This window comes from Anolis sagrei, chromosome 4 (genome assembly GCF_037176765.1).
Source record: "Anolis sagrei isolate rAnoSag1 chromosome 4, rAnoSag1.mat, whole genome shotgun sequence".
In the NCBI taxonomy this organism is placed as follows: domain Eukaryota; kingdom Metazoa; phylum Chordata; class Lepidosauria; order Squamata; family Dactyloidae; genus Anolis; species Anolis sagrei.
The window spans coordinates 226,468,104-226,482,509 of NC_090024.1; the positions used below are offsets into that span (position 1 = coordinate 226,468,104).

A 14,406-nucleotide genomic window follows, 5' to 3' on the forward strand; every position below is an offset into this window, starting at 1 on the left:
GATTGAGCTCCTGTCTGTCAGCTCCAGCTTCTCGTGCAGGGACATGAGAGAAGCATCCCACCAGATGGTAAAACATCAAACATCTGGTCACCCCCAGGCCATGTCTTTAGATAAAAGGTAAAGATTTTCCCCTGACATTATGTCCAGTCGTGTCCGACTCTGGGGGTTGGGGGCAAAGAGCCGGCAATGTCTGTAAACACCTCCAAGGTCATGTGGCCAGCATGACTGCATGGAGCACCCTTACCTTCCCGCCGGAGCGGTACCTATTGATCTACTCACATTTGCATGTTTTCGAACTGCTAGGTTGGCAGAAGCTGAGGCTAAGAGCAGGAGCTCATGCCACTCCCCAGATTCGAACCTGAGATCTTTCGGTCAGTGAATTCAGCAGGTCAGCGCTTTAACCCACTGTGCCACCAGTGGTTCCCTAGCAATGTCCTTGCAGACGGTGAATTCTCTCATACCAGAAGCAACCTGCAGTTTTTCAACTCGCTCCTGATACCAAAAAAAAAGTGCGAAAAAAAGAAGTAGAACAGAGAACAAAACATATGAGGAGAGGTTGAATGACCTGGACATGTTCAGCTTGGCAAAGAGAAGACAGAACAGCCTTTGAATGCCGCAAGTGCTGTCACCGAGAGAAAGGGGAAGGATTGTTTTCTGATAGACCACAGGATAGCAGCAGATCTATCTAGTGGTTTGAAGTCACAGAAGAGTACATCTACCTTGAACATTAGAAGGCATTTTAAGAATGATCTATGAAACACTGGGTAAAGATGAAAGGTAGAATAGAAGAATCAATTTATCTTTTCCAATTGCCCATTGATAAGGTATTTAACACTTATTATCTTCTTGCTAAAACATTTCAGGAGTAGAAGTCAAAAATACTTTCCCCAAGCTTTGAGAGACTATCACAGAAAAATAAAACAACTGGAAAACATTATTCCATGTTTATATTGCAAAAATTCTTCCTTCTACATTTTGAATTCCCCATCCCAAATTTGCAGGAAACTTAGAAATTCTCTCCTCCCCCTTCTTTCTTTTTTTCCTTCAGGAAAAAAAATCACAGATTATGAGGCATAGTGAAGCATCATGGTGAGAAATGTCCCCTATTTGGCCTATTTATCAACCAGCCTCCTGTGATCATGTAATGTGGCCCTGAAACTGATTCGATGGAACTGATAGAGTCTTGTGTTTATTTGCAAACACAATTATGTCACCACCTATCATGAAAATGTAGAAACAGGTTCCAAGGTTGCTTTTTTAAAGCTAGTACACGATGTTTTATTATCATGACAGCACATTAATGGAACCTTATTTGTGATTATATAAAATACGAGAATAAAGTCTACTATTCTGATATAGTAGTGTCAGCAGTGCAAAAACACAAACTCTCACCACTCCCGGTGGCGCAATGGGTTAAACCCTTGTGCCAGCAGGACTGAACATGGACAGGTCAGAGGTTTGAATCCGGGGAGAGCGCAGATGAGCTCCCTCTGTCAGCTCCAGCTCCCCATGTGGGGACATGAGAGAAGCCTTCCACAAGGATGGTAAAACATCAAAAACATCCAGGCATCCCCTGGGCAATGTTCTTGCAGATGGCCAATTCTCTCACACCAGAAGCAACTTGAAGTTTCTCAAGTCACTCCTGACACAAAAAAACAAAAAACAAACCTCAACTCACAAATGGGTTATATTGATCTATTTTACTATCTTGGAAAAGATACAGAAGATGAGAGGCTTCCCAGAATTGATCAGTCGGTTCTCTCTGGAAGCTTGGAATATATATGTATTTGAAGTTTATCTTTTCCAATTGCCCATTGAGAAAATATTTAATGCTGATTGTTTGCACCAAACTTGCTGTAAACACAACATTTGATTTGCAACAAAATAGGCAGACAATGAATAAAAGCACAAAAAATTAAATTTAAAGGTACAGGAGTAAAGGGGAAAGGAAAATACGGTTGTCTGCCCAGTTAAATTCTTCTTCTGCAGCAAGCAGGATCCCAGCCCAGCTTCCCTACCAAGTCAAGCGTTCCTGAGCTTGGGAGCATAACCACTAAATCAAGATTTCTCTTCACTTGAGAAATTCATACAAATTGCCTTTGTCAGATCAATCACGTCAAAGATACATAAATCCCACGGCTTTGCAACTGAGATAAGGCTTGACCCTCCAGCTATGGCTCCATTCCTTTTCAGCCTCACCTTGAAATCAACATGGCAGACTCTTTTTAAAAAATGGAAATCAACATGGCTGACTTTCACAAAAAGGCTTTTCTATAAAGAACCTTGTGAAAAAGGCCTCAAATGTCCCTGAAAGCATTTGGGGCATTTAGACTCATTGGAATCAATGGGACTGTTAGCCGAAATCCACATAGTCCAGTTTAACAATTGGGTTATGGATTGGCTTGGAGCCAGGAGTATATTGGATGCTTAATCTAGCCTGGAGGGTCCATTTGGAGAAGGTTGGAGGGGAGGGGGGTCTCTTCTTTGCTTTCCATTTGCAATGAATGTGTGTGTGTGTGGGGGGGGGGGGGGGTCTCTTGCTTTTTTGGTTTCCTTTTGCTCACTAACCAATTAATGGAGAATGGAGCAGGAGAAGTGGGGTACTCTCTCCAGATGTAAGGAATTTCAAAGACTTTGACAGTCTTATACCCTGGAGACAGAATCCATTTCATGTCAAGGAGTATTTACTTTCTCAAACCAACCCAAAAGTTAGTTTCCACATTTTTTTCTCATATCTTGATTATTTTTAATGGAAGGTGGGAAAGTTGGAAAGTTCTCAACCTCAATAAAGTCCTTGTGTGTAAAGGCTCAAGCAGGTACACTGATCTAAAATCCTAAGATTAGTGATGAATTGGGGATCAATTAAGAACTGAATTATATGGCAGTGTCAACTCATATAATCCAGTCACTGCATTCTGAAGCTGCATTATTTGGCAGTGTAGCTGCAGCCACAAACAGATGGGTTCCTGGTTTGAAAGCCTTAAGACTGAGCCATAAGGAATCTGTTTGAATGGCTATTGTAGGCCAAATTCCTCCAGATTATATGCCACATCACTTTGGCAGAAAATATGAAATGCAAAGATACAGAATGGGGGACGCCTGGCTCGAGAGCAGTACGTGTGAAAAAGATATTGGAGTCCTCGTGGACAACAAGTTAAACATGAGCCAACAATGTGATGTGACGGCAAAAAAAGCCAATGGGATTTTGGCCTGCATCAATAGGAGCATAGTGTCTAGATCTAGGGAAGTAATGCTACCCCTCTATTCTGCTTTGGTTAGACCACATCTGGAATATTGTGTCCAATTCTGGGCACCACAATTCAAGAGAGATATTGACAAGCTGGAATGTGTCCAGAGGAGGGCGACTAAAATGATCAAGGGTCTGGAGAACAAGCCCTATGAGGAGCGGCTTAGGGAACTGGGCATGTTTAGCCTGAAGAAGAGAAGGCTGAGAGGAGATATGATAGCCATGTATAAATATGTGAGAGGAAGCCACAGAGAGGAGGGAGCAAGCTTGTTTTCTGCTTCCATGGAGACTAGGACGCGGAACAATGGCTTCAAACTACAAGAGAGGAGATTCCATCTGAACATTAGGAAGAACTTCCTGACTGTGAGAGCCGTTCACCAGTGGAACTCTCTGCCCCGGAGTGTGGTGGAGGCTCCTTCTTTGGAAGCTTTTAAGCAGAGGCTGGATGGCCATCTGTCAGGGGTGATTTGAATGCAATATTCCTGCTTCTTGGCAGGGGGTTGGACTGGATGGCCCATGAGGTCTCTTCCAACTCTTTGATTCTATGATTCTATGAATACCTGTAGATAGATTCTGTTGAGACATTCATTGGTTAGGAGGACTTAGGGTGCATCTACATCATGCATGGGCAAACTTCAGCCCTCCAGGTGTTTTGGACTTCAACTCCCACAATTGAGGGCCGAAGTTTGCCCATGCATTATCTACACTGTAGAACAAATGCAGTTTGATACCATCTTCAGTGCCACAGTTCAGTGCTATGGAATCCTGGGAGTTGTAGTTTTATAAGGTCTTTAGCCTTTTCTGGCAAATAGCGCTAATGCCTCACCAAAGGATAAAACCTATGGTCCCATAGTTTTGAGTCATGGCAGTGAAAGTTGTGTCAAACTGTGTGAATTCTACAGTACAGATATACCCTAAGGTCTGGCCAAAACCATTTTATTTCTGCTTCTTTGCTAAAAGCATAAAAGCTTAGTATTCATGTAGTGTAGCCCCTGGAGTATTGGATTGGGGTTTAAATGACCTTGGTTCTATTGGAAGTGAGAATACTCTCTCAGGCCAACCAACTATGCAGGATTGTTGTGAAGAGTGAAGAATCCAGTATGTTGTCTTGAGCTCCTTGAAGGAAAGAGAATATATCATTAATTATGTTGTTGAAGGCTTTCATGGCCTGAATCACTGGGTTACTGTGAGTTTTCCTGGACTGTATGGCCATGTTCCAGAAGCATTCTCTCCTGACGTTTCGCCCACATCTATGGCATGCATCCTCAGAGGTTGTGAGGTCTGTTGGAAACTAGGGAAGTGGAGCTTATATATCCGTGGAATGTCCAGGGTGGAAGAAAGAACTCTTGTCTGTTTGAGGCAAATGTGAATGTTGCAGCTGACAACCTTGATTAGCATTGAATAGCCTTGCAGCTTTAATGCCTGGCTGCCAGTATTAAAAAAACACTAAATAAAAAACAACACTCAGAAAAAAGGGGAATTCCAGACAAGAAACCATTAGGGCCAGCTGATACCTCCCAACAAAGGATTCCCCCAGGCAGGAAGCAGCCAGGCTTTGAAACTGCAAGGCTATTCAATGGTAATCACGGTCGTCAATTGCAACAGTCACACTTGCCTCAAACAGACAAGAGTTCTTTCTCCCACCCTGGACATTCCACAGATAAATAGACCCCACTTGCCTAGTTTCCAACAGACCTAACATCCTCTGTCATAGATTTGGGCTAAACATCAGGAGAGATTGCTTCTGGAATATGGCCAGAAAACTCACAGCAACCCAATTGCAATTATCTTTATTTATAGGCTACCTTTCCTCTCAAATGTAGGACCACTTGTAGTTTACAATTGAAGTAAATCAAATATTAGTACAACATTCAAAGGTCAGTATTTCACATAGAATTCATTATACTCAAATCTATTTAAACAAAGTGCTAAATGGGATTTCTAAAAAGTGATAAAACAGTTAAGTAAGCAATGCAGCACCCTCTTAAGCCCTTCTTTTTAAAAAACACATTCCTTTCTAAATGTCTTTAAGGATAATATAACAGTCTTTGTCTGCAGACAAGAAGATAATGGGGGGCCATTCTAGCTTCCCTGGGAAAGGAGCTTCAGTGCTTGGGAGTAACCACTGAAGAGGCCCTTCTCAAGACCTGAGGCTATGTCTGTGAAGGTGATGGGACTACAGAAAGGTCTCTTTTGAGGATCAATGCTGTGAAAGCTGAGAAAGCTGTGAGCTGTTGCTTTTCACAGGATGCTTATCCTTCTTTGCCAAAGAGTGCTGCTGGTGCTTCACCAAACTACAATTCCCACAATCCCATAGCCTTGATCCATGGCAATTAGTGTCAAACTAATTTAATTCTACATTGTGGATGCATCTTCTGAAATGACTTGTGCTTCTAATATGGTAGCTCTAGAAAGTAGGGGGATTGAGGCTGATGTCCTGGTTTGAGTGTTGGACTATGGCTCTAGAGACCAGGGTTTAACTCCCTACTCAGCCATGAAAATTGCACATTCTCAGCCTTAGAGGAGCCCCCAGTGGTGCAATGGGTTAAACCCTTATGCTGATAGGATTGAAGACTGACAGGTTGGATGTTTGAATCCGGGAAGAGTGCTGATGAGCTCCCTCTGTCAGCTCCAACTCCCCATGTGGGAACAAGAGAGAAATCTCCCACAAGGATGGTAAAACATCCAGAGGCCAGCTAGGCAACGTCCTTGCAGATGGCCAATTCTCTCTTACAGTTTCTCAAGGTGCTCCTGACATGGAAAAAAAAGTGTTGGACTATGTCTCTAGAGACCAGGATTTGACTCCCTACTCAGCCACGAAAATCCAACCTACAACTTTGAGCAAATTGCACACTCTCAGCCTTAGAATACCCCATAATAGGTTTTTGCTCTTTCAGTCAACATAAGTCATAAATTATGTGAAGGTGCACAGCATCTTGAGGTCCTATGTACATCATATCCAATAAAGCCTGAATAGGGCTAATCTTGAAATGGGTATTCCTCTGAAATAAGAATAAATCACACAGTATGCATGGGATCCCCCCCAAAATCCATTTTTTTCATGTCAGGAGCGACGTGAGAAACTGCAAGTCGCTTCTGGTGTGAGAGAATTGGTCATCTGCAAGAACATTGCCATGGGGACGTCCAGATGTTTTGATGTTTTACCATCCTTGTGGGAAGCTTCTCTCATGTCCCTGCATGAGGAGCTAGAGCTGATAGAGGGAGCTCATCCTCACTCTCCCCGGATTCGAACCTCCAACCTGTTGGTAATCCACTGCGCCATCGGAGGCTCCATAAAAATCAATGAAAGTTTTGTAGAGTTTAGATTTGTTATCTCCCCCCTCTTTCAGTTTTTGCTATTCCATCATTCTGTATATTTCTATTCAGAACAAGCGCCTATTTGATTAGATAGGCAGCACAGTCTTGTTTCATGTATTTCTTGAAGCATTTCCACTCCATCTTTCTCCAAACAAAGGAGACAAACAATGGAAAATTAAAACACATAAGGATACACACCCATACACAACAAGAAAAGACCCCCTTGAAACTCTTGGGGGGATCTGGTTTGAATTGGACTGTCTTCTCTCTCCACATTGACACAGAGATGGTTTCTCTGAAACAGTGTAAACAAAAAATGGAGTATTTACATGGCCTTTGAACATCAAGCCTCTTCCTCTGTTGTATTTTTATAAATATCGATGTAAATAACTCCACAGCTCTGTTAAGGGAATGAAATGGGTTTCTCGTGGTGGTGCTGCATGGCAAATTAAAACGTTCATGGAAGTGGGAAGGGATTGTTTGATTTTGGTTTTCGAAAGAGAAGGAAAGAACAGGGAGAACACAATTTGATTTAATTGAAGTGGGAGAGTGGAGAGAGAGAAAAGAGAGGTGAAACCAGAGTGCAATCTGGTCCAAGCAGAATGGTTTCGTGTCCCATTGAAAGCAATGGCACTTGAAATTGCCTGGTTAAGTCCTATGCAGTTAAAGTAGACATAGGCAAACTTTGGCCATCCAGGTGCATTGTACTTCAACTCCCACAATTCCTGACAGCTTTTGTACTTCAACTCCCACAATTCCTGACAGCTTTTGTAATTCAACTCCCACACTTCCTAACAGCTTCAGGCCCTTTCCTTTTCACCCTTAGCCATTTGTGGGAGGCTTCTCTCATGTACCCGCATGGGAAGCTAGAGCTGACAAAGGGAGATCACCCCACTCTCCCTGGATTCAAACCACTGACCTGTTGGTCAGCAGTTCTGCTGGCACAAGGGTTTAACCCATATAGTAAGAGCCACCAAGGACTTCCACTATAAGTTTGGACATGGGGAGAACATTTCACTGGGGAGTCATAAGCCAAACTCACTGAAATTAAAAGACTTTCAATACTTTTGTGACTCACAAACCTAATTCATGCCAATGGGTCTCCTCTTCAGAACACAAGGTTTGCTCTATCTCTATCAGGGTTCAGAAAATGAAAGCTTTCACATGCAATGGAAACATATCTTACTTCCTTCATAAGAAATCCAGACAGGGCTGGCAATCTCCATAAGACATCTGTGGACCATACAGGTGGGACTTCAAACTGGATTTGCTGAATAAATTGGAGAGCCGCTTCTCTTCTCTGTGATTTTAAAGGCACAGTCCCAGTATAGAATTAATGCAGTTTGACCACACTGTAGGAGCCCTGAGCCTATGCTATGGAATCCAGACTAGCCATCTGCCAAAAAGTGAGCTGGTCCCCTCTCATTCCATAGCATTGAGCCATGACAGTTATAATGATGTCAAACTGCATTAATCCTATAGTGTACATGCATACTAAGGTTGATAATTTATATATCACTTGCTGCAGTTCAAAGCATTGCAGCAAGCATATTTTGTGGAAAGAGATACTTCTATACAACCCCTTTGCAGTGCTGCAAAACTTGGAAAAATGCAAACCAGGGGCCACAGTCATCGACCCCTGATTTTGTAGCTCAATCTTTTGCATTTATGATGATTTACACCAAAGTAAGTCTTCTTGCACTCAATTGGGTGTATTTTCTAGTGAACATGCACAGAAGGAAGTATCTGAGTGTATCTACACTGTAGGATGAAGGCATTTTGACGGCACTTTAATTGTCATGACTCAATACTATGGAATCCTGAGAGATTCCATAGTTTTTCTGAGTTCCTTCCTCAAAGGAATGTGGAGTTGGTGCCTCACCAAACTCCAAATCCCAGGAATCCAGAGCATTGAGTCCTGGCAGTCAAAGTGGTGTCCAATTGCATTCATTCTAAATTTGAATATTCATGGGGTTGTGGGGGTGGGTGGGTTTATTTTGTCATTTGGGAGTTGTAGTTGCTGGGATTTATTGTTCACCTACAATCAAAGGGCATTCTGAACTCTACCAATCATGGAATTGAACCAAACTTGGCACACAGAACTCCCATGACCAACAGAAAATAGTGGGTTTGGTGGGCATTGACCTTAAGTTTTGGAGTTGTAGTTCACCTACATCCAGAGAGCACTGTGGACTCAAACAATGATGGATCTGGACCAAACCTGGCAGGATTACTCCATATGCCTAAATGTGAACACTGGTGGAGCTTGGGGGAAATAGACCTTGGCATTTGGGAGTTGTAGTTGCTGGGATTTATAGTTTATCTAGAATTAAAGAGCATTCTGAACTCCATCTTCACACATAGAAACTCCATGACCAACAGAAAATACTGTATTTTCATGGTCTGACACCTCCTCGTGACCCCCCCCCCCCCTTGAGAAATGTTGTGTTAGAGATTCATGATATAACAAATTAACTTTCCCAAGTTAGCATCATTGGGGGGGGGGGGGCAGTAAATGATGCATTCTTCTTGTCTTGGAAGAGTTGTTTTTTTTTAAGTAAAGACTTTTAAAATACAATTTTTAAAATCCCTTCATCCTTCCCTCTAGAGTTTATTCCTTTTGTTTTTAATTAGTCAAACTCTTGTGCCTTTAACACTGGCTTGAACCATGCAAATTGATTAGGAAAGTCCTCTTTACAGACCTGCCAACGATAGAATTGGGCCACATTTCCACACAGAACCCACATGGCCAACAGAAAATATTTTCAATGTATTGTCGAAGGCTTTCCGCTGTAATCACTAGGTTCTTGTAGGTTTTTTCGGGCTATAGGGCCATGTTCTAGAGGCATAGATGCAGGCGAAACGTCAGGAGAAATGCCTCTAGAACATGGCCCTATAGCCCGAAAAAACCCACAAGAACCTAGAAAATATTTTTTCTGATGGTCTTTGGTGACCCCTCTGACACCCCCTGGTGACTCTCCCCAGGGGTCCTGGCCCCTAGGTTGAGGTACCCTGAGTTTCCCAAAACTTTCTTCTGCTCTGCATCACTTAAGGGGGGATTTTGATCATTGCAATCCATAAAGGAACCCTTTGAGCTTGATAATCGAAAGAAGTGAGTTTCCTGAGCCCTACTTTCCCTTAATATCCCTGGCTAAACCGGATTCGGAGCGGTTTGATTCAATAGGTGAACTTTCCAAGTTCTCCCAAAACAACTTTTGAAGAGTTTTGCTTTTCACTTGGGATCTCGAAGGGGGGGGGGGGGGGTTGTGGGGGTGGGTCCCCAGCTCTGCTCTCCCTTTAACCCTTCTTTCTTCTGGCGGCGAAGTTCTTTCATCTGTGACCCCTCCCCTAAAAAGACCCATACCTGTGACCCCTCCCTCAAAGATAAAAGGCGGCAAATCGATCGGGTTTTCTCCCAATCCCGTTTGGGGAGGGCTCGTCGGGAGGAAAGCCGCATCCCAGGTAGATAAGCATCAGTCCCTGGCCCGGCAGCAGCAGCCTGCCCTGAGTGCCCTCTGCTTCTCCCGAAGCCTTGGAAGCGCCCAGGAATCAGAGCCAGCCAGAAAAACCAGGCACAGCGGCATCCTCGGAGAGCCGGAGGGAAGAGCAGAAGGAGAGGGAAAGCAAAGAAGAAGGGGGAGAGAGAGAGAGGGAGTGAGTGGGAGTCCCTCTGCGCAGGCGCGGGCTCTTCCTCCCTCGCGCCCAGGTGCGGACACTTCCTTCCAGAGGGAGGCAGCTGCTGGCCGGGGTTCGAGTCCCGCCCGCCCGCGGATCGGAGCCCCATGGCCTTGCTGGGGAGGATCGACTGGCAGGTACGTCTCTCCCTCTTTAGACTTGGGAGTTTGGGACTGGAAGCGAGTTGGGAAAGTTTTGAAAGTGTTGTTGGAACCTTCCGAAGCCGGAGAAATCCCTCCTGAAGGGTTTGGGTGAGGCATTTCAAAAGGAAGGTGGGTTTGGACCCTTTTCTCCTGCTCCTCTCCAAATTTACGGATCTTCCAGTCGACTCAGACTTCCTTGGAAGTTTTGGAGGACTTTTGGGTTGCTTTCAAGTCCTTTCCGGCCCATTCTGACCCTCTCCAAGGTTTGACATGGTTTTCCTTCGAGGCTGCGGCTGGTTCTACATTGCAAACCTTAACGCGGTTTGGAACAGCGCTACCTGGTCAGTGTAGACCCAACTTGAGAGAGACTCGTCCCATGGCCGAGCAGGGATTCGAAGCCTGATTTTCCAGAGCCTCGGGCCCTTTCCACAGAGTTGAATAAAATCCCATATTTTCTGCTCTGAACTGGATTATATGGCAGTGTGGACTCAGATAACACAATTCAAAGCAGATATCGTGGGGTTTTCGGCCTTGATATTATGGGTTATATGGCTGTGTGGAAGGACCCATAGTGGGCCTTTGGACCCCTTCCACGCAGCTGAATAAAATCCCACATTGTCTGCTTTGAACTGGATTATATGGCAGTGTGGACTCAAATAACCCAGTTCAAAGTAGCTATCGTGGGGTTTTCGGCCTTGATAATATGGCTGTGTGGAAGGACCCATAGTGAGCCTTTGGGCCCCTTCCACGCAACTGAATAAACTCCCACATTGTCTGCTTTGAACTGGAATATATGACAGTGCGGACTCAGACAACCCAGTTCAAAGCAAATATTGTGGGATTTTCTGCCTTGATATTCTGGAGGCCCTTCCACACAGCCCTATATCCCAGAATACCAAGGCAGAAAATCGCATAATATCTGAATGTGGACTCGATAACCCATTTCTTGGGGGATATTCTGGAGGCCCTTCCACACAGCCCTATATCCCAGAATATCAAGGCAGAAAATCCCATAATATCTGAATGTGGACTCTGATAACCCAGTTCAAAGCAGACATTGTAAGATTTTCTGCCTTGATATACTGGGAAATAAGGCTATGTGGAAGGGCCCTGGGTTATATAGTTGTTTGGAAGGGCCTTTAGGATTAGACACGCACATTGTGGAATTAATGCAGTTTGACAACACTTGGCTCCATACTATCGACTCCTGGGAAGTTGGAGTTTGGTGAGGTTCAAGACCTTGTAAAAGTACAACTTCCAGGAATCCACAGCATTGAGTAAACAAAGTCAGACGGCATGGATTGTTGATGTGACTCCGACGCTCAACCCACTAGGCCTCGCTGTCTCGTCTATAATCGAGTTACGTGGGAGTAAAGGGCAGTTCCTCGTAGGTCAAGGTGCATCGGGTCCAAAGAGCCATTCTCCTCGGTTAAGCCAACGGAGGAGGAAGAGAAGCGAACCACATTGGTGGCTCTTGGATCTGTTTAACACAGGCATAGGTCAACTTGGGCCCTCCAGGTGTTTTGGACTTCAACTCCCACCATTCCTCACAGGCTCAGGCCCCTTCCTTTCCCCCCTTAAGCGGCTGAGGGGGGAAAGGAGGGGACCTGAGCCTGTGATGAATGGTGGGAGTTGAAGTCCAGAACACCTGGAGGGCCCAAGTTTGCCCATGTCTCCTTTAGCCAGATGGACAGGGAGAATTTGGACTGACAGCTTCAGGTCGGCTCCACGCCAAAAGACTCCGGTTTCAACGCGGTTTGGGAGGTCCCAAGTTTGAGGGTGGAGGGGGTTGAATTTGGGGGAACTACAAATCCCAGAATCCCACTGCAGACATGGTCGCTGAAAGGTTTGAAGCAAGACTTAGAAAAACTCCTTCTTTGGAAAGCGGTGGCTGCCATTCCATTGGTTGTCATAGGCTCCAAAGTCAAAACTTTTCCAAACTCGCCTCTAATTGGATTCTGGAGTCTATAGGAATTGTGCCTAGTAGCTCTGTAAATAAACGTTCCCGTCAGGAGGAAGAATGGATTGGCCGGAATCTCGCATTGTCTTTTAAGGATTGCCATTTTCAGAATCAAATTGGGAACTGGATATAAAGAAAGACGCATTCTCTCGGCCTCAGCTAATAATAGCGAATTCTGGCTAAGGAGTGATGTTGTCTCCTCTTCTCCTTGCTGAATTGGCAGGCAGAGACATATAAGTTGTCGGAGGCTTTCACGGCCGGGTTGCTGTGAGTTTTCTGGGCTGAATAGCCATGATCCAGAAGCATTTTTTCCTGACATTTTGCCCACATCTGTGGCAGGCATCCTCAGAGGTTGTGAGACCTCTCAACCTCTGAGGATGCCTGCCATTGATGCAGGCGAAACGTCAGGAGAGAATGCTTCTGGAATGTGGCCATACAGCCCGGAAAACTCACAGCAACCCAGTGATTCCGGCCATGAAAGCCTTCGACAATCCAGAGGGAGAGAGGGTTGTGCCCTTTCCAGGTTGGCCTTTTTCTTGTGCAGCTTGAAACTGAGCAGGAGAGGGCCTGAAACGTTTTGGAATCCAGGTGAACAAAGGGATTAGCCAGTGTGGCATCTACACTTTAGAATTAATGCAGTTTGACACTACATTAAATGCAATAGCTCAATGCTAGGGAATCGCAGAAACTCTTCTCTGCTCTATAGTGCTGTAGCCTTATCAAAACACAAATTTCCATAATACTCAGGTAAAAGTGGAATATTTCTATTGTTACTCTTAATTCTACAGCCTAGATGCATCCAAGTCCTGCAACTTTGGGAGGGGTGGGATTTCCCTCTTGAGAAGGCAGACTTGGGTTGAGTTTTGGGCCAGGCTGCTATTTAAGGGGTTCATGGAAAGGGAATAGCTATAATATCCCAGATTTTAACTCCTGGCAAAAGGTCAGTTTTAGAACCAGGCAGAACTCCTTGGTCAGGAAAGTTTCCAGTAAGTCACCTCAGTTTTCCTAGGAGTCCGGGAAGTTAAAAAAAAAAAGACAATCAGAAAGGAACTATTTCAGGCTGTATCCACCTGTTGCAAAAGAACTAGGCTCTTTCCTCCCCCCCTCTCTAGTTACTATCCTTTCCCCAGAGCCCTCACCTCTCTTCCCTCCTTAACTTTTCCCAGAAATTCACTCTTCTGTGGAGTATAGATTTAGACCAGGCCTGGACCAACTTGGGCCCTCCAGGTGTTTTGGATTTCAACTCCCATTCCTAAAGTGGCTGAGGGGGGAAAGGAAGGGGCCTGAGGCTGTTAGGAATGGTGGGAGTTGAAGTGCAAAACACCTGGAGGGCCTAAGTTGGCCCAGGCCTAGTTTAGAGTGATTTATTTGGGGCTGGAAGGGATCTAGATAATGAGTTTAGGAACAAGTAAATGAGATTTTAACATCTTAACGAAAAAACAACCCACAACCCCAAGGGTTTGAAAACAGAGAAGTGTCCATGAAAGAGGTGCCATTTTTAAAAGGTCTCCCTTTTCTGATGGTCAGGTCTGAAAACTAAATGCATATTATTTCCTCTTAAACTATTTTAAAGAATAGCCTCCTCTTTATCTGAGGTTCCTTCCTCACAACTGAATAAAATCCCACATTATCTGCTTTGAACTGGGATATATGGCAGTGTGGACTTGGATAATGCAGTTCAAAGCAGATGCTGAGATTTTCTGCCTTGATAGTCTCAGTTATATGGCTGTGTGGAAGGGCCCTAAGCCTCATATTTCCCTGGAAAGTGAAATGAATGTGTACTAAAAGTTGCATGCAAAGAGACTCCAACTTAAAGTAAATTGCGTTTTATAGGCTCGATCTAATAGTCACTGAAATGAAAAGAATTTACTGTTAAGTAATTAAGGAGCCTTCCACACAGCCCTATATCCCAGAATATCAAGGCAGAAAATCCCACAATATCTGCTTTGAACTGGGTTATTTGAGTCCACACTCAGATAATGTGGGATTTCTTACCTTGATATTCTGGGATATATGGTTGCGTGGAAGGGCCCAAAGTCCCATGGATGTCAAGTTTTCTCTTA

General features: G+C 44.4%; 1 protein-coding gene across 1 annotated transcript in view; it reads left to right on the forward strand.

The window, feature by feature from the left end:
• Positions 1 to 10,268: 10,268 nt before the first annotated feature.
• TFAP2C (transcription factor AP-2 gamma) overlaps positions 10,269 to 14,406 on the forward strand; it is a 42,450-nt gene continuing 38,312 nt past the window's right edge. Inside the window, exon 1 of the mRNA XM_060772065.2 lies at positions 10,269 to 10,377. Within this exon, the coding sequence (XP_060628048.1) occupies positions 10,348 to 10,377 (30 nt within the window). The 5' untranslated portion in view covers positions 10,269 to 10,347. The remainder of the gene's footprint in view (positions 10,378 to 14,406) is intronic.